Source organism: Colossoma macropomum, unplaced genomic scaffold, assembly GCF_904425465.1.
Source record: "Colossoma macropomum unplaced genomic scaffold, Colossoma_macropomum, whole genome shotgun sequence".
NCBI classification, from domain to species: Eukaryota; Metazoa; Chordata; class Actinopteri; order Characiformes; family Serrasalmidae; genus Colossoma; species Colossoma macropomum.
Window position 1 is genome coordinate 27280471 of NW_023494794.1, and position 19739 is coordinate 27300209.

At 38.2% G+C, this 19739-nt stretch overlaps 1 protein-coding gene across 1 annotated transcript in view; it reads right to left on the reverse strand.

The window, feature by feature from the left end:
* Window positions 1–19739, reverse strand: part of dcc (DCC netrin 1 receptor) — a 400188-nt gene that overhangs the window by 222316 nt on the left and 158133 nt on the right. The window contains exon 3 of the mRNA XM_036580725.1: window positions 221–508. Within this exon, the coding sequence (XP_036436618.1) occupies window positions 221–508 (288 nt within the window). The remainder of the gene's footprint in view (window positions 1–220; window positions 509–19739) is intronic.

The following is a 19739-nucleotide window of genomic DNA, read 5'->3' on the forward strand; positions in this document are numbered from 1 at the left end:
AGCTACAACTACTGCCACCAATACTACTTTTACTAGTAATACTATTATAATCTAGTATTATAACACCATAACAAGAGGATGCATGAGTGGCTTTTGGCTATGCCCATATTTTCAATGGGCACACAACATGTGGCCTAAAATGCTTTGAAAATGAAGACATGGCAAATAGACATGTTTTAAAATATGCAATAGTCATTTAATCGTGCAGTGCTGGACTCACCAGGCAAAACCCTCAGGTCAGCATCGGTGCCTGTGCGGGCACTCCCTGGATTTTCTGCCAGGCAGCGATATGTGGCGGAGTCCGGTGGCTGGACCCTGCTGACTTGCAGTGAGCCAGACGGCAGCACCACCACCCGGCTGTCCAGGTCAAAAGCCGTGGGCAGGTCTACGCGGTTCTTCTGCCAGCGGACCACCGGCATCGGCTCTCCTGTTACCTCGCAGCGTAGCAGTGCCGTATCGCCCATGAACGACGAGACGGACTCAGTGGGGACCACCACCCGGAGAGGACCTGAGAGAGGACAGGAAGAGATATCAGACCTTTGATCAGATCAAATCTGACCATCAAGACCTTTAACAGTGCTGGTTTCTCAGAACTCATCTTAATATTTGTTCACTTAAATGTTAGTCTTAGTCAATTCAATGTTTTTCTTCAGAAAAAAAAACAAAAAAAAAACTATAAAATAATAAAAAGCATTAAAATGCTAAATAATTTAGCATGTTTATTGTGTTTAATACTTAATATATATTACGCATATCACATTAAAGTCTCATTAATTATTAATACGTATTGACGCAGAATAAACATGTCATTAACATGTTGAAATCACACTAATGCATTATTAATGTGTTAAAAATGTGTTATTAATGCATTATAAACACATTAACTTAGACAGGCCTAATTTAAACAAACAACAACTGTTTAAGTGTGTGTGCTTGTATGTTTACACCTACAGAAGCACTTGACAACTATTACAAACAAACTGAAGGGCAAGTTTTCAGTCTCTAAAGGATGTGTACTAATTCAATTCAACTTCAAATATTTCCATTTTTACACTTCTCTCACACTCTGTGTCGACCACAGGCACACTAGGGGACCACACACACACACTCACACACACACTCATACGCACACATACAGCCCACAATACGGAGTATGCAAATGAACATGCAGAAGCCAAGCTTTGGGTCTGGGCTGTGGATGCAGTCTAGCATTAAGCAGGCTCACTAGGGAACTCCAATTATTTTCCAGCTTGTGCAAATGAAGTCTGTGGCCCGAGTCAGAGACGCTGGTTGTTATTGGTGTGATTATTGTCAACATTATACCCCTAACTGCCTCCAATTATATCCCAGGATCCACGGAGAGCATGTAGCATTCACAAAAAAAGGGGAAAAAAAAGGCATTCCAATCTGCAGCCACACACAAGCCCTCATTAGTCCTCTAACCTAATCTATTTTAGCAAGTGAAGGGAACAAATGAGGGAGTAAGGGGCATAGCAGTGGAGTATGAAATTGGAATGCTGCCCATATAAATAATATTATATTATGGCAAAAAATCTTCAATCTATGAACTCCTGGATGGGCCCAACTTAATAGGCCCACATTAATCTAATCTACATTAAGAAGTGAAGGGTGTAGGGTCTAATGTAAAACAGGGGGCATGATATGAAACGTTGCCCATATCAATAATATTATATCATAGCACCCCATAAAAAATCTTAAATCAATGAAGCCTTAGGCCTGGTCTAATAGGCCAACATTAATCTAATCCACATTAACAGGTGGAGGGTCTAAGGTGAAACTGGTGTTGTGAAATGGAACACAGCCCATGTAAATAATATTTTAACATGACATCCCCTTCAAAAATAGATCTGAAATGTATCAACATATACAGCCTTGGATAGACCTTGCATATTAGCTGTGCAGTAGTGTAATATATGCTAACAAGTGAAGGGTTCAGGTGACACTGTAGGGTGTAGTGAGAAACTGGTAGTATGAAATGGAACGCTGCCCATATAAATAATATTACATCATTGCAGTCCCTCCATTTCAATCTATACAGCCTAGACCAAATCTATAATACATAAAGGCTGTCCTATAAATAAAACCACATCTACAAAAATCTTCAATAAATGCAGCCCCATGTAGGCCCTATCTAATAGGCCCACATTAGTCTAATCTGTATTAACAAGGAAGCAAACAAGGGGTCTAGTGAAAAACATTGTATGAAATGAAATACTGCCCATATAAATAATATTATATCATGGAACCAACCTGAAAGATCCTGAATCTATGAAAGCTTAGCTAGGCTCTATTCAAATAGGCCCAATCTAAACTATACAAATTAGGAAAGGAAAAAAGGGGTATAGGGCCTAGTGAGGAACTGGTAGTGTGAAATGGAACACTGCCCATATGAATAATGTTATATCATGGTACTATCCCACCCTACCAAACATTTTTTTCAATCTATACAGCCTTAGATCAACCAAAGTTACTAGGTCCACATTAATGTAATATATAACAACAAGTGAAAAATGCAGATGAGGGTGTGGGGTCTAGTGAGAAACTGGTAGTGTAAATAAAATGTTGGCCATACAAATAATATTACATCATTGCAATCCCTCCCTTTCAATCTATACAGCCTAGACCTAATCTAATAGGCCCACAATAATACATATAGGCTGTCCTATAAATAATACCACATCTACAAAAATCCTTAATAAACTGCAGCTCTATGTAGGCCCTATCTAACAGGCCCACATTAGTCTAATCTGTATTAACAAGGAAAGCAAACAAGGGTTCTAGTGAGAAACATTGTATGAAATAAAATACTGCCCCTATAAATAATATTATATCATGGAACCAACCTGAAAGATCCATGAAGTCTTAACTAGGCTTCTAAGCTTAGCTAGGCCCTATCCAATAGGCCCAATCTGAACTATATTAATTAGAAAAGGACAAAAGGGGTATAGGGCATAGTGAGAAACTGGTAGTGTGAAATGGAACGCTGCCCATATGAATAATATAATGGTACTATCCCACCCCACCAAACATGTTTCAATCTGTACAGCCTTAGATCAAACAAATCTACTAGGTCCACATTAATGTAATATATAACAACTAGTGAAAATGCAGATGAGGGTGTAGGGTCTAGTGAGAAACTGGTAGTATAAATAAAATGTTGGCCAAACAAATAAGATTAATCAATGCAGGCCCTCCCTTTCAATCTATACAGCCTAGGCCAAATCTAATAGATCCACAATATCTTAAATATCTTAAAATAAATCTTATCTATATTTCCAAATGAAGGGTGCGGGTATAGGGTGTATTGTGAGACTGTACTGTGAAATGGAACACCAAACAGTTAAATAATAATGTATGATGGCAACCCTCCAAAATCTTTAATTAGATAGGCCAGATCTAATAGGCCCGCATTAATCTAATCTATATTAACAAGTGAAGGGGATAGATGAGGGTGTTCTATAAATAATACCACATCTACAAAAACCTTCAATAAATGCAGCCCTGTGTAGGACCTATCTAATAGGCCCACATTAGTCTCACCTGTATTAACAAGGAAGCAAACAAGGATTCTAGTGAGAAAAACATTGTATGAAATAAAATACTGCCCATATAAATAATACCTGAAAGATTCAGAACCATGAAATCTTAGCTAGGCCCTATGCAATAGGCCCAATCTAAACTATATTAATTAGGAAAGGGAAAAAAGGGGTATAGGGCCTAGTGAGAAACTAGTAGTATGAAATGAAACACTCATATTAGTAATCTATCATTTCATGGCACCACCTGAAATCTTCCTGATCTAACAAGCTCACATTAATCTAAGCTCTATTACAAGTAAAGGAAGCAAATAAGGGTGTAGGGTCTAGTGAGAAACAGTGAGCCCACAATAATGTGTTTTATTTTAATAAGTGAAGGGTTCAAAGGAGGGTGTAGGGCCTAGTGTGAAACTAGCAGAACAAAATAGGGCGCTGCCCTTATAAATAATACATCTGGTCTTATAGGGCCACATTAACGTGACTTACATTAACACTTGAAGGGTTTTAGTGAGGGTGTAGGGCCTAGTGTGAAACTAGCAGAACAAAATAGGGCGCTGCCCATTAAATAATACGTCTGGTCTAATAAGGCCACATTAATGTGATCTATATTACAAGTGAAGCATGCAAGTGGGGGTGTAGGGTCTAGTGTGAAACTGGTAGTGTGATTTATATTAAGAAGTGAAGGGTTCTGGGTAGGTTGTAGGGACTAGTGTGAAATTAGCAGTACAAAATAGAGCGATGCCCATATAAATAACACGTCTGGTCTTATAAGGCCACATTAATGTGATTTAGATTAACACTTCAAGGGTTCTGGGGAGGGTGTAGGGTCTAGTGTGAAACTGGTAGTGTGATTTATATCAATAAGTGCAGGGTTCAAGGGAGGGTGTAGAGCCTAGTGTTAAACTAGCAGAGCAAAATAGAGCGCTGCCCATATAAATAATATGTCTGGTCTATTAAGGCTACATTAATGTGATCTATATTACAAGTGAAGTAAGAAAGCGAGGGTATAGTTTGAAACTCGTTGTGTGAAATGGAACACAGCGCATATTCGGTGCGGACAGGCTGTTTAAAGGGCAGACCTGAAAAAGTGTGGTAGCAGCAGTGCACTTATTCAGAGAGGATGTGGAGAGAGAGAGAGGGCAGAAGGGTGACGGGCGCTCAAGCGGCTGCCCTTTGAGAGAAAGTTTGAGACGATGAATGAGAGGCAGAGATAAGAGCCGGCTGAGGAAGGGTTAGAGAGCCTACTTTTAAAGGGATTCAGAATGAGCCCAATCTCACCAAGAGATCCTCTCCAAAAATCCAGCTTCAGTCAGTTCATACATGCAAACACATTCATACAGTAATATTGACAATTTTATCAGTTCTTAGTGTTCTTCAGTTTTTTATTTTGGTATTTGATTTCAGTTCATTTTTAAGGCTGCACTGTAGATCCAAGTAATGTAATAATTTCCCAAAAATGTAAGACAATGTTGTGCTTAACTTGTTAAAAATGTAATAAAACCCAATAATGTAATACTTTTCCTAGTATATCTGAACTGAAATAATTTTATAAATAATGTAATACCTTATTACATCCTTGGTAAGTTGTTACATCTTCATGTTAACTATTTTTAGTATCTTATTACATTATTGGGCTTCTTATACTGGAAAATTTCTAGTTTTTGCATTTTTTTTATAAGGAAGCTTTGTTTTCCCCTGTTGGAATTTGGGATGAAATTCCTACCTTGTACCTCCATTTTTGTCATTTTTCAGTTTTTCACATATTAAAATATATATATATATATATATATATATATATATATATATATATATATATATATATATGTTATTGCCAGAAGAAAACCTCGTATCTCCATTTTTTACATTTTTCAATTTTGAGTTTTTAGTATTTGACATAATTTGAAAAAAAAGCCTGTTGTCCTTTGGATTATGTGTAAATTTCATGATGAACAGACTAAAAGAAACCACCCAAAATGACTTGGAAAAAATTCTGGTTCAACTGACTTACATTAAAAGTAAACTAGGTTTTTTCCTTCTCTGGTACCATTTTACATATATATATATATATATATATATATATATATATATATATATATATATATATATATATACAATGTCTAAGATTCACACAAATGACTAAGATTCACACAAAGTCATTCAGAGTGGCTTGATATGAAGTGGCTCATTTAGCCATTTTACTTACTATACAAAAAGATCAGTGAACCAACTTTTGTATATAATGTTGATGATGGTAAAATAGTGGTAAATGGTAGATGGTAAAATCTGAAAAAAGTTTTCTTTTAGAACTTTTTTGGCTTAAAATGCCCTGCATGCACCTCCCTGCCATCAATAGATTTTTAAAAAGCACATTTTAAGCCAGAAGCTTATTGCAAAACTATCCAAAATCAATGTCTCAGTCATCAGGCAGTGAATTCATAGCCATTTCATGTAATATCGTTCTGTGAGGGAGCTTTTAGAGGTGGACGTCTGGTTCCTATCACCACCACTGTGAACAATTCTGACTCGGCATGTTTCTCTAGAACAGAGCGTTTCACACCAAAATACTGCATGATTTTTAAAAAAATAGGTGGATTTCCCCTTTAAGGTTTGACAGAAAGAATCCACTTCAAGACTGTCCATCATGCATTTTTCTCTGTAATGCTGTTCAGTTTTAGTTTTACAGTCAGTGTTATAGTTTTTGTCTTTCGAAGAAAAACAGACAAACAAACAAAAAACACCCTGAAACAAACAGAAAAGCATGATGTCTGTGCACATAGGATGCTGGACCGACAGAGCTGGACTCAATCGACAGCTTCAGTCACCATGCAGCACTATTATAGCCCACTCACGCTCACGTGCACTGATCAATGCAGCCCCCCAGCTTGCTCAGCCAGTCACCATCAGAGACCCCCCACTACTCGCACTGTCTGTTTTAAAACCCTCAGGGAGAAAAACACAAACACAAACACACACAAACACAGCTGAATCAATCAGAAGCAGTGTGTTTCTCTGCTGTTGGTCAAAGAGAGGCATGCAGAAACATTCATGTGATAACAAAGAATTAATTACAGCCTAAATGAGTCTGTAGTGTGTATTAATTAATTAATGTCCATCAATAAATGGGGGAAAATACCAACACAAACTAATAACAAATAAAACCAACGGAAAGAAAAATTTGTCAGTACTGATAAAACTCATTATCACTATATGTTATATGGCCAAAAGTACATAAGTAAGTAAATGACCTTTACACCTATATGATGCTGTTGTCAGAAGAAAACCACGTATCTCCAAAATGGTAACTTTACAGGAAAAGGAAAAAACCTACTTTACTTTTAATGGAAGTCAATGGAACCAGAATTTTTTCCAAGTAATTTTGAGGCATTTCTTTTGGTCTATTCATCATGAAATTTACACACAATGTAAAGGCCAATATGTTCAAATTATTTAAAAAACTGAAAAACAATAAAAATGGAGATACCAGGTTTTGCTCTGACAACAACAATGAGCTTGTCAGACATCCAGTTCCAAAATCATGGCCATCAATATGGACTTGGACCCCCTTTGTGGCCTTAACAGCCTCCACTTTTCTGGGCAGCCTTTCCACAATATTTCGGAGTGTGTCCATGGGAATTTGTGCCCATTCAGTCAAACGAGCATTTGTGAGGTCAGACACTGAAGTTGGACGAGAAGGCCTGGCTCACAATCTCCCTTCTAGTTCATCCTAAACGTGTTCGATGGGGTTGAGGTCAGGGCTCTGTGAGGGCCAGTCTAGTTCTTCCACACCCAGCCATGTCTTTAAGGACATTGTTTTGTGCACTGGAACAGAAAAGGCTCTGTTCCCACAAACCTGGAAGCTCATAATTATCTGAAGTGACCTTGTGCGCTGCAGCATTAACATCACCCTTCACTCGAACTAAGGAGCTTAAAACCTAAAAAACAGCCCCAGCTCATTATCCCTCCTCCACCAAACTTTACTGTAGATACTATGCATTCCAGTAGGTAGTTGTTCTCCTGGCATTCTCCAAACCTGATTCATCAGACGGCCAGATAGTGAGGCACGATTCATTACTCCAGAGAACTGTTCCACTGACCAATGGAAAGGAAATCAAGTTAACATCATCAAATAGGTAACTGCTATCAGAAATTTCAACTCTTTGTTGAGCTGCTAGGGAGTAACGAGAGGTAAAAACCCCCAGCTGTGAAAACAGTTCTGACCGCTCTACAAAGATGGTCATTCTGAGATAAAACAGGTAGCAAGTGCAGCTTGCTTGATATAGTTGCTGACCAAAGAAAAACAAGTGACATTTCAGGACAGGCCAAAAACGTTTCTTTACTTTCAATGTAAGTTAATGTAAAGAGATTTTATTTTGGAGCAGTTTTGGAGCATTTCTATTGGCTCAATCAGCGTGAAATTTTCACGCAATGTGAAGGTCAGCTGCTGCGCTCAAATGATGTAGAAAAGTAAAAATAAAAAAAAATATATATATATGGAGGTGCCTGTTTTTCTTTAGACAGTGACGATATCCAAAAAATTGAGCACAACTGCCAGAAATAAATAAATAAATAAATAAACAAAAGAAAAACACAAATAAATGTTGCTTGCCCACCTATGAAGAAAAAAAATCCAGTTCACTTGTAGTTTAGGGTCTCAATTTACTTGGATAATCCACTATGGGCCCCTATAGATTATCTACAGATGTTCAAATTGTCAACAAACTATCTGTTGAAACTCTGTTAATGCTAAAGAGTGGTTAGGTTAGGATCCGGACCAGGGTGAGGGTCGGGTTTCGGTTTTGGGTTGAGGTTAAGGTTAGAGTTAGGATTAGAACCAGGATTAGGAATGATGGTCAATTTAGTAGATATTTAGTTGTATGTAAATTAAGTATCTACATAGCAACTAAAGTGGACTATCCAAATAAAGTTTTACCCAGTTTTGTAATTCATACACACTTGCAAAAAAAAGGTTTATATCATATCAACTGACAGACCTCCAAATCAGGTTAAACAACTATGGCTTTATGGCTACTGTAAAAAAGGATTATGGTGTAAAATTATTAAATAAGATATTTAAGATAAGTTCTTGAACCCATGCTGAGTGCTGGGACTCCATTTTTAATATTAGGCCATTTGTAAGAACCCAAATTAATTAATTCTCAAAATTATCAGACAATGAATCGATTATTAATAGAACCGATAGTGGCGGCTCTAACATCATTGTACGATATATCAGTATAGATGATACATCGCTCTGCAGTAGCTTCAGCAGCCACAGCTTTAGATCGGAGATGATTTGCACTCATCACGCTGCTCTTATCTAGGAGGAGATTCTCTTTGTCTTTCATTTCAGCTGCTTTCCTGCCTCCTTTCTCTCCATTCTGATGGTGAACAGCTGCCACTGTTTACTCTGCCGCATCACACCACAACACACACAACACACAGTGCAGCTCTGATTAATCTCGCACGCTCTGTGTTTAATCTACAGGCCGAAGAGGAAACAATCACACACACACACACTCACTCTGGCACGACATGAATGATCCAGAAAGCATGTGAACACACACATACACCTGCTCCTATACACGGCTAGAAATAAAGGTTCAGCGCAGTGACATTTATATTCATCAAGGTACAAACAGTGTAAATGTTCCCTCAAAGGTCCAACAGTGGTTTTAAGGTCTGATTGTGAACCTTAAATAAGCTTTTCCAGGTGAAAAGTTCGTATTTGTACCTTTTCATAACCGAATGTTTTAAACAGAACAGTAAAATAAAAGCCTGGAGGCGAGACGGGGTGTGTGGAGTCAGTACAGCTTAGAACATATCATTTCAGTGGATTATGGTTCAGTTATGTTCCCTGACTAAAGGTACTGAGATGGACCCTTGAGGGTCTCACCCCAGTGACAAGAGGGGTGCCCTAGTGATAGTTTAGTACCTTTATTTTTGAGAGTGTACACAATTTTAATTTTAATAAATAATTTCTACTTATTTGCTGAGTTTAAAATACTGGAATAACAGGAAATATAATATGTGCCGTAACTTTTGCACAGGCCACATTTGATGTTTTATTGTTTTTGTTTCCAATATGTTAAATTCAGAAATAAACAGCAACTATACATATATTAAATAGTGCTCTCCATAGAGAATGTGTACTTATTTCTTTTAGACAATCAAAAAATATCATCTGACCAAGGGCGCACTAAATTTTGCACACGACTGTACATGAGTTAGGCAGTTGTAAATATGTGTAATGCTATGCGCTACGTAATCAGGATACAAACAAATTTAATTGTATACTTTTATATTTAATATGAAATATAGTAATCAGATTACCGATACAGTAAACATATAGGGTGATTACTGGACAAGCTCAGTTAGTGGTCATTTTCTTCAATAGCTCCCAAACTCTGGAACAGCATTCCAGAGACTATTAGGAATGTTAGGGTTATTTTGCCTCTTTACTTTAAAACTGGTGCTATGAGGCTAACGGTGCTAAAACTTGAAATCAATAGTCTCCCAAATCTTTTCAAACCACAGACCACTGTAAAATTTAATGGTCAATATCTGTTTTTTTTTTTTTAAAGGTTAAACTCTTGTAAATAAACCAGACATGTACAGTATTTTGACACTTTTGTTGTTAATCTTACTGGTTGTTACTGTTATTATCATTATGGTAAAATATTGTATGTCAGAATAACTGGTTGGACTAGTGATTGGAAGCATTTAATTACAGTATTTCTAAGAAATTAAGAAATTAAAACTGTAGTTTTACAGATTTTTACCATCATTAAGAAAACATACTTTTACTCATAATTAATAGGTGCAAGATAATTCCTCAAACTTTTTACTGTTTGGTTTTTTTTTCACAATCTGTGTAGTTTCTGATTAAACTTCTGAAGGACCGATATCTTTTTAACCCATAAAATATTGAAAATCGCTTTGAATCTTGACCGAAAACCGAGCATGAAAACGTACATTGATACACTTCTAATGAAAATACACTGTTAAATCTCACATAAAAGAAAACAGCAAGTCCCACTCCAAACCCAAGGACAACAGCAGTAGAAAGGACATTGTTGGGCGGGCTGGAGGCGGCATCATTACAAACTCCTCGAACACAAATCTCAAAGAGAAGTACAAAAGCAATCGCAGATGGGGACGTTTGAACCATTCGATAAAGAATGATTAAATTTCCATCATAATGATGGTCATTATCAAAACAACCAGTCCAGGCGTCCTCAGCAACTCTCAAGGTGATAAACACTGACGGCTTTCTCCAAAAATAATATATCTTCCACAAAAGCAGCACATTTTCCACAGTACAATTACAAAGATACAATCACACTGATCCACACTAGACCATCAGACCAGCAGCATCCAACCTTGAAGATGATCACACTGCCAGATCTTTATTCATTTGTAGGCATTAAAAAAAAAATAAAAGCATAAATCAACATGAATCTCAATTTTTCAAAAGCCAAACAGGTCTCAAAATTCTACTACAGCATTTTTAAGATGAAGATAAAGACCCAAGAATTCTGAAAGCACTGACAGCAGAATTTTCACACTCTATGGACACAGTATATATGAATATTATTAGCTAGACATTAGCATTTTTGCAATTTTAGCCACGCTTGTCACTCACCAGAGCAACTGACTAGCAAGTTGAAGATCTAATTAATAATACACGCATGAAAGTAGGGTCAATGTGGTGTCAAGGCCAAAGACAAATACTGCAGAGTTTAGGCCTTATTGCCATATTGCAATATTAAGCTAGTGCTAATGAAATTCCTAATGACATCTTTTCACATTATGCAATAAAGTATATATTGCTACACTAGCAGGCCCTGCGCCTGTGAGCTCTAATTACCTTCTCATCTGTCCAAAACCACCCGGACTCGGCTGTCTCTACTGTCAATCACAGAGCTAGTGAGACGTCAATCATACGCCTCTCATATCACATAAGCATCCATCATAGCAGACGTCTCCCAGCTCCTGTTCCTTATGAAGGAGCGGTTTTGTTAGCATGCTAAATGCCAATGTCTCTTTTAACTAGTGTGGACGTGGACACATCTTAAGCATCAAACATCATGGTTGAAAGCTCCAGTGAGCTCTGGGTACAGTAAAAAATGTTAAAAGCTGTAACGGCTGATATGCAAATGTGTCAGCTTAACATTTGGAGATGGCTAATTAGCAAACATGTTAACAAATTGTAGAGTTTACCAGTGTCCAGAAATGGACGCAGGCTAGATTTCATCAAATGGTGTGGTTGAGAGGTCTGTGGTCTGGTCAAAATAAAATGTAAAAAAGAGATGGATAATAATCAAATGTGTTAGCCTGCTAGATATATGGCTAATATTAGTGATGTAATAGAACACATTGTATTCTATTGATTTGGACCACAGCATAGTTTTGTGTCATATATCATATCATACACCTGCTAGAAAAACCATCATAGACTACAATGGCTGGCCACCAGCATATGTTGTGTTTTGACGTGGATATGCTGGTCAGCAGCAATGAAAGCTGATAAGCTGATTGCCACCAAAACCGACATGTGTTTTGATGCTGGTATGCTGGTCAACCAGCATGACCATGCTGGGGTGACCAGCTAAACCAGAACCAGGCCAGCATAGACTGGCTTTGTTTTCAGTAGGGATATCATTGCATCGTGACTAGCATTTTAGCCTGTGGCTAGTGTGCTAGCTTGGCTAATATATTAGCATATGGCAAGAGCAGACTAGGACACTATGAAGCACAGCTTCTTTCTATTGTACCTTTACAATGTTAAATTCTTTAATAAATGGAAAATAGAAACATTAATATGTTAATGTAAGGCTAGTTTGCAAGCAAGTTCTCTTAACAGAGTACAGAATGAAGGTAAACCAACTAAATAATTCAACAGACCATATTTTGGCACTGAATAAGCAGATTTCACCAAACAGTTTGGTTGAGTTTTAATGATGTGGTAAAAAGTACATATAAAAGCTGTGATGGCTAAAGATCAACAAACTATGTATGGCTGATTAGCAAAGGTGTTAGCCTAAGAGTGTATAGGGTGCATGGAAAGCATTTGGCTAAAATTTTATTGACTGTATTTACATGTTGAATTGTTATGTACATTAAACAGATTTCACCAAGCAGTATGGCTGTGTTCTTTGGTGAGTTCTAGTCGGCTGGTCCAAAGAAACTGTTGAAAGTCGTGGTAAATAAGCAAATAAATGTGTTAGCCTAACAGGATATAGAGATGGCTATATGCTGTTAAGCAAATGTGTTAACAGCATAAACAGATGACAAGAGTTCATAGAATATGTGCTGATGTTTAATTGCTATTCAGATCAGAATTTCACAGATGTTACTGCTAATAAGCAAATATATTAGCTGGTTCACATGTAAAGATGGCTAATTAGCGAACATGATGGCTTAGTGTATAAAGTGCACATAAACCAACTGGCTAATAATATTATGGACTAAATGTTATTTGACCAGACAGTACGGCTGAGTCTTGTAGTGAGTCCAAGTGGTCCAGTTCAAAGAAAAGAACGCCAGTGCTAATAAGCAAATGTGTTAACAACATAAAGAGATGACTAATTAGCAAACGCTAGCATGACAGTCTAAAGACTGTTAGCGAGCCAACCAGCTTATACTTTTATGGGCCATAATGTTGACTAATTTACATGAAAGTCAAGTTATATATCCTCATATCACATCATTTATGCATGCTTAGTGCATTATTAACAACACGATTCTCAGAATTTCTTAGAATTTTATGCCTTAACAGTATAAATAAATTCAAATGTTCCTCAGTAAAACTTCTTCTCTCTTTCACCATCTGTAGCCAGGCACTTTTATTCCTTCTTTCAAGCCCACGCTGAACACATCAGCATATGGCCATGTTTTTAGGTCCAGTGTATCATTGTTAATGTGAACATGGTGGGCTAGTCTAATAGCCCCCACCTCCCTTAACAACACTCCACACCTACTACGGCAAAATAAAACGCATTTGTCTTAATATTTCACCCGGTGTAATGGAAATCTCTGCGTCTTGCTCATGTAAGGTGAGTCCTCTTGGGTGTGTGGGAGGAAATTCAGTTTTGGGCTCACACAACTTCATTAGGCAGTCCTGATTTAGTATGTGTCCACATGCAAATGAACTAAAAGTGGTCCTAAATCAAATTAGCGCAGAGAAAGAAAAATGGAGCACTGGACCTGGGGAGCTGCTTGTGCTCTTTCCGCAGCTCCAAAACAAAGTGATGGAGAGGACAGAGAGAGAGAGAGAGAGAGAGAGAGAGAGAGAGAGCGAGAGAGAAGTATACAAATAGCCAGACAGGCCGTCAACAGGCAGAGAGGGAAAACAAATATGAATAAATACTTAAACCAGCAGCTGCATTTAATTTTAATGAGGATAAGCATTTTGTGTCAACAGAATGACTGCTTGGACAGAAACGTGGCACTGCTGAACAGAGGAAGTTTTCAGAAAGCTCAACTAAAAAAATTATGCTGTAAGGTATCAGATATGGTGTAGAAAAGTGCTTGAAATATGTGTCCAGCTTTCCACAGCTTTTCACATTTTTTAGCCAGATATATTCAGGTTCAGAAAGAATTTTGTTGTGCTACATTAGATTCAGACAGAATTTTTTTGGCTGTTGTCGAGTTCAGATTTTTTTTGGGCTACTGCTGGGTTCAGACAGAATTTTGTTGGCTACTGTTGGGTGTGCCTTCCACCCAATGACTGCTGGGATAGGCTCCAGCTTCCCCCGCGACCCAGAAGCCTAAGCGGCTTAGAAAACGTATGTGTGTGTTTGTACAGTCAGGTGTAGATGGAATTTTGTTGGGCTCCATTCAGTTCAGACTGACTTTTGTTGGGCTACAGTCGCATGTAGATTTGGTGGGCTACGGTCAGAACTGAATTTTGTTGGGCTACAGACAGTTCAGACTAAAATTGGTTGGGCTACAGTCAGTGCAGACAGAATTTTGTTGGGTTACATTTGGTTCAGACAGAATTTTGTTGGGCTACAGTCAGTTCAAACAGAATTTTGTTGGGTTACAGTTGGTTCAGACAGAATTTTGTTGGGTTACAGTTGGTTCAGACAGAATTATGTTGGGTTACAGTTGGTTCAGACAGACTTTTCTTAGGCTACATTCAGTTTAGACAGAATTTTGTTGGGCTACAGTCGGTTCAAACAGAATTTTGTTGGGTTACAGTTGGTTCAGATAAAATTTTGTTGGACTACAGTCAGTGCAGACAGAATTTTGTTGGACTACAGTCAGTTCAAACAGAATTTTGTTGGGTTACAGTTGGTTCAGATAAAATTTTGTTGGACTACAGTCAGTTCAAACAGAATTTTGTTGGGTTACATTTGGTTCAGACAGAATTTTGTTGGGCTACAGTCAGTTCAAACAGAATTTTGTTGGGTTACATTTGGTTCAGACAGAATTTTGTTGGGCTACAGTCAGTTCAAACAGAATTTTGTTGGGTTACATTTGGCTCCGACAGAATTTTGTTGGGTTACAGTCAGTTCAAACAGAATTTTGTTGGGTTACAGTTGGTTCCGACAGAATTTTGTTGGGCTACAGTCAGTTCAAACAGAATTTTGTTGGGTTACAGTTGGTTCCGACAGAATTTTGTTGGGCTACAGTCAGTTCAAACAGAATTTTGTTGGGTTACATTTGGCTCCGACAGAATTTTGTTGGGTTACAGTCAGTTCAAACAGAATTTTGTTGGGTTACAGTTGGTTCAGACAGAATTTTGTTGGGTTACAGTTGGTTCAGACAGACTTTTCTTAGGCTACATTCAGTTTAGACAGAATTTTGTTGGGCTACAGTCGGTTCAGATAAAATTTTGTTGGACTACAGTCAGTGCAGACAGAATTTTGTTGGACTACAGTCAGTTCAAACAGAATTTTGTTGGGTTACAGTCAGTTCAGACAGAATTTTGTTGGGTTACAGTTGGTTCAGACAGAATTTAGTTGGGTTACAGTTGGTTCAGACAGAATTTTGTTGGGCTACAGTTGGTTCAGACAGAATTTTGTTGGGTTACAGTTGGTTCAGACAGAATTTTGTTGGGCTACAGTTGGTTCAGACAGAATTTAGTTGGGTTACAGTTGGTTCAGACAGAATTTTGTTGGGTTACAGTTGGTTCAGACAGAATTTAGTTGGGTTACAGTTGGTTCGGACAGAATTTTGTTGGGTTACAGTTGGTTCAGACAGAATTTTGTTGGGCTACAGTTGGTTCAGACAGAATTTTGTTGGGTTACAGTTGGTTGGGTTACAGTTGGTACAGAATTTTTTTACAGTTGCATGTAGAAGGAATTTTGTTGGGCTGCTGTCGGGTTCTGACATTTGTAGGGCTACAGTCAGTTCAGACAAAATTCTGTTGGGCTACAGTCAGTGCAGACAGAATTCTGTTGGGCTACGGGCAGTTCAGACAGAATTTTGTTGAGTGTCTTTCTTTTCCATTCTGTCACTTTCAGAAATAAATTTTTAGATTACTATTGTCGGATTACGAATTGTGTCTGCAGCTGTAGTCAGATACAATTTTGTTGAGGTACATTTGGGCTCTGACAGAATTTTGCTGGGCTACAGTCGGGTTCAGACAGAGTTTTATTAGATATCATATTTCTTAGTGCTATGGAAGGGGTCATGATGGATTTGTGCAAAATATTCTCAGGCTGATTTCAGGTTTCGATCAAAATTCAGCTCTGCTACGGTCGGCCTTAACCTTTGCTCAGGAACAGTAATCTATGTTCTCCAAAAGTTATGTCCATTACAGCTAGCAGGTCTGACATCAGTGCTCCAGGACTTCAGAGAGCAGCAGAACTTTATCTTTCTCTCTCTCTCTCTCTCTCTATCTCTCTTTCTTTCTCTCTCAGCTTGGCTCAGCACATTCCACCCATTCTGCTGAACAGAGACAAAAATGATTAGCATAACAGAACGGCTGCTTAAGGCAGAGGCGATGATGAAGGGCATTAGTAGAGGTGTGAGGTCGCTCAGGGCTGAGAGATGTAAATCTCCTTCCTTCTTTTTCTTTATCTCCCTCACTCTTACTCACCCCTTCTCTCTAATCATTACCCAGCACTCATAAATTCCAGCCAACGCAGACGTTTGCCTTGTTCAGCAACACAATGCATAGGAGGCCAGAGAGAGAGACAGAGAGACTGAGAGACAGAAATGCTTTGAATTAGAATGAGAAGATTCACTTGTTTCATGATGGATCTTGCTGTTCTTCATCTTCGGTACCAATTTACTTTGTCTTTGCCGCAAGAAAACATGAAAACATGCATGTCACCATCACCAGTTAACATCGGCTGTCTCACAATGACGCTGGAACAAATAGATACGCTTCTGGAAGCCTCTGCACCGTTAACGCAAGCTAAACACTTTTTGGCAGCGATTTCAACATGTACAGCAAAAATCCAACAAGACCAATCAAAAAGATGGGAGAGAATATGTCAGTGTGGGCTCAGCATTATCATTTCCTGATATCAGTGCTGTCAGAAGCTTAAATAAAAGAGGGCTTGGAGATATTATACTGTATCTGTCAGCGTGCGTTTCTGACATAAATAATTCCAGTGCATGCTGAAGCATGCCATTATGCACCACAGCTGCCAGTAGGTCTTTTTCTCGATTTGAATAAATTCACACTTGCTAACAGCTACTTGTGGTACAGGCAGTGATGAAAATTAGCCTATAGATTAGACGAAATAGGACAGACGGTCTAGCCTGTTTGATGTGATTAGCTTCAATCCCTACTAAAAAAATCAGCATGGGCTAGCCTGACTGGTCACCAGTGAAACCAGCATATCGCTGTTGTCAGAAGAAAACGTTGTATCTCTAAAATGGTAACTTTACAGGAGAAGGAAAAAACCTCCTTTACGTTTAATGTAAGTCAATGGAACCAGACGTTTTTCCAAGTCATTTAATGTCATTTCTTTTGGTCGATTCATCGTGAAATTTACATACAATGTAAAGGACGACAAGTATTTTCAAAATATGTCAAAAACTGAAAAACATCAAAAATAGAGATACGAGGGTTTCTTCTGACAACAGTGATATGTTGTGTTTTGATGCTTGTAAGCTGTGTTTTGGATGCTGACCAGCTAAACCAGCACCAGACCAGCATAGACCAACTTACATCAGCATGGAATTCATGCTGGTCAGTGCTGGTCTTTGCAGCAAGGATAGCTAAACAGCATGTCAAAGTAGCCAGAATGCCTTTATGACACTTATTACATTAAATATAAATATGGCTTTCATCACACTTAACTTTACAAAGATCTAAGTCAGCCCACACTTGTGTTTGTTAGGGAACAGAGAGACTAAGAATTTAACCAATTGTGGTTTCAAGATTGTTTTCAGTTACGGGTCTGGTATCAGCTGCAAGACTAATTTTGAGACACTGGAAACTCCAGAATACCTGACCTGAAAGAACAGGTGCATTTACTGATAGAACCGGCCTCCTACAAAAATATTTTAACTAGAGTAAATATGGAAAGAATAATAAGGCATGGCAAAATTTGTGGCAGGTAATTGGATAAATAGCTTGACCAAGCTTTCTTTACCATCTACATTCTATGTCACATTTTTGCATTTTGATTGATGTTTTTGGCATCTTTATTTGAGGCTGTGTAACAATTTACTCCGTGATCAAAAAGTGGAAATAAGAACTTTAATTGCAAAAAAGTAAATAAATGATGTGCTAGATAGAACACAGTCACCAGTACTAGATAGGCCAACACAGTCACCAGTACTAGGCAGGGCAACGCAATCACCAATACTAGCTAGGCCAACACTGTCACTCATAGTAGCTAAGCCAAAATAGTCACCCATAAATCAAGCCAGCATAGACACCAATAGTCCTTAGGCTTACACAGTCACCAGTTGCTAGTATGCAGTGACCAGTACTACCTAGGCTACCACGGTCACCCATTTTAGCTAGTCTAATGCAGTTATATTAAGGTTAACATGAATAAGACCACTATGTTTCATCCTCATGTACTTCCAAACCATTACACTTTGCAACTAGAGACCCCTGGACTGTTATACTCCAGCATATCCTGCAGCTATGGCATAAAAGCAGCAGTGGGCACAAAAGCTTTGAATCTTTATGTCATTGAATCTTTACTCGGTATATTGAAGAGGTAGAAGCAGAATTCAGATCGTTCCTAGACTTCAGCTGGTTCCCAGCGTTTGTTTGGGCACATAAAGATTATTATTTTTTTGTTCACATCAAGCCAATAATATATGCAGACATGTTCTCAAAGATAACACATTTTAGATGCTTTGTGTGCTCAGAGCCACTATCATAGCCCATTGTAAGTCAGATTAGGAGGGTTTTTGACTCGAGTGTTTACAGGCAATAAAAATGTAAACAAACCATTTGGAGCTTTTAAAGCCGCACCGCTGTCCCTTCCTTCCGAGGGCCATCTGAATTCTAATAGCCTTATTTGAAGTGCTGTTTGAGGATTCATCGTCAGGGCTGCCACTTTGTTCTGAAATTTCTCATTACAGCCTTAACCACGTACGCCCCTTTGCTCCCCTTGCTCGATACAATGCAACCCCCACCAGCCTCTAATTAAAGGAGCCTAGACCTGCTTTAATTACAGCCATAAGCAGATGCATTCGTGGTGATGGCGCAAATACAATCAGAGCATAATTGAATATTTACACACTCCCTGTCATCACATTTGCATTTCCTTATCGCACACAAGTGCAGGCACATACATGTACGCGGGTCTGATTAAAACCTCAGTGATCCTGTGTACAGTTGGGGGGAAAAGCAAGCAAACAAACAACCCGTATTCATTTAGCGCTCATTAGCAGGAAATCCAGCAACAGAAATGATTGCGTAGGCTGAGAGTGCCTACTGAGAAATGAACTCGTTGTTTTATCTTTACAATTAAAAAAAAAGTGGACCAAAATACATTATGAAAAACAAACCAGTTGGCCTGTCCCAAAAATGTTTGGACAATTGTTGAAATGCAAATGAAAACAGAAAGCAGTGATTTGTAAATCCACTTTGACGTGTTTTCAAGCAAAAGTACAAGGTATGTAATGTTTTATCCTATCAGCTTCATTGTTTTTTGTGAATCTATGCTAATTCTGAAATTGCTGCCCACAGTATGTTCCAAAAAAGTTGGGACAGGAGCAATTTAGGATTAGGAACATGGCTAAATTTTCAGAAAT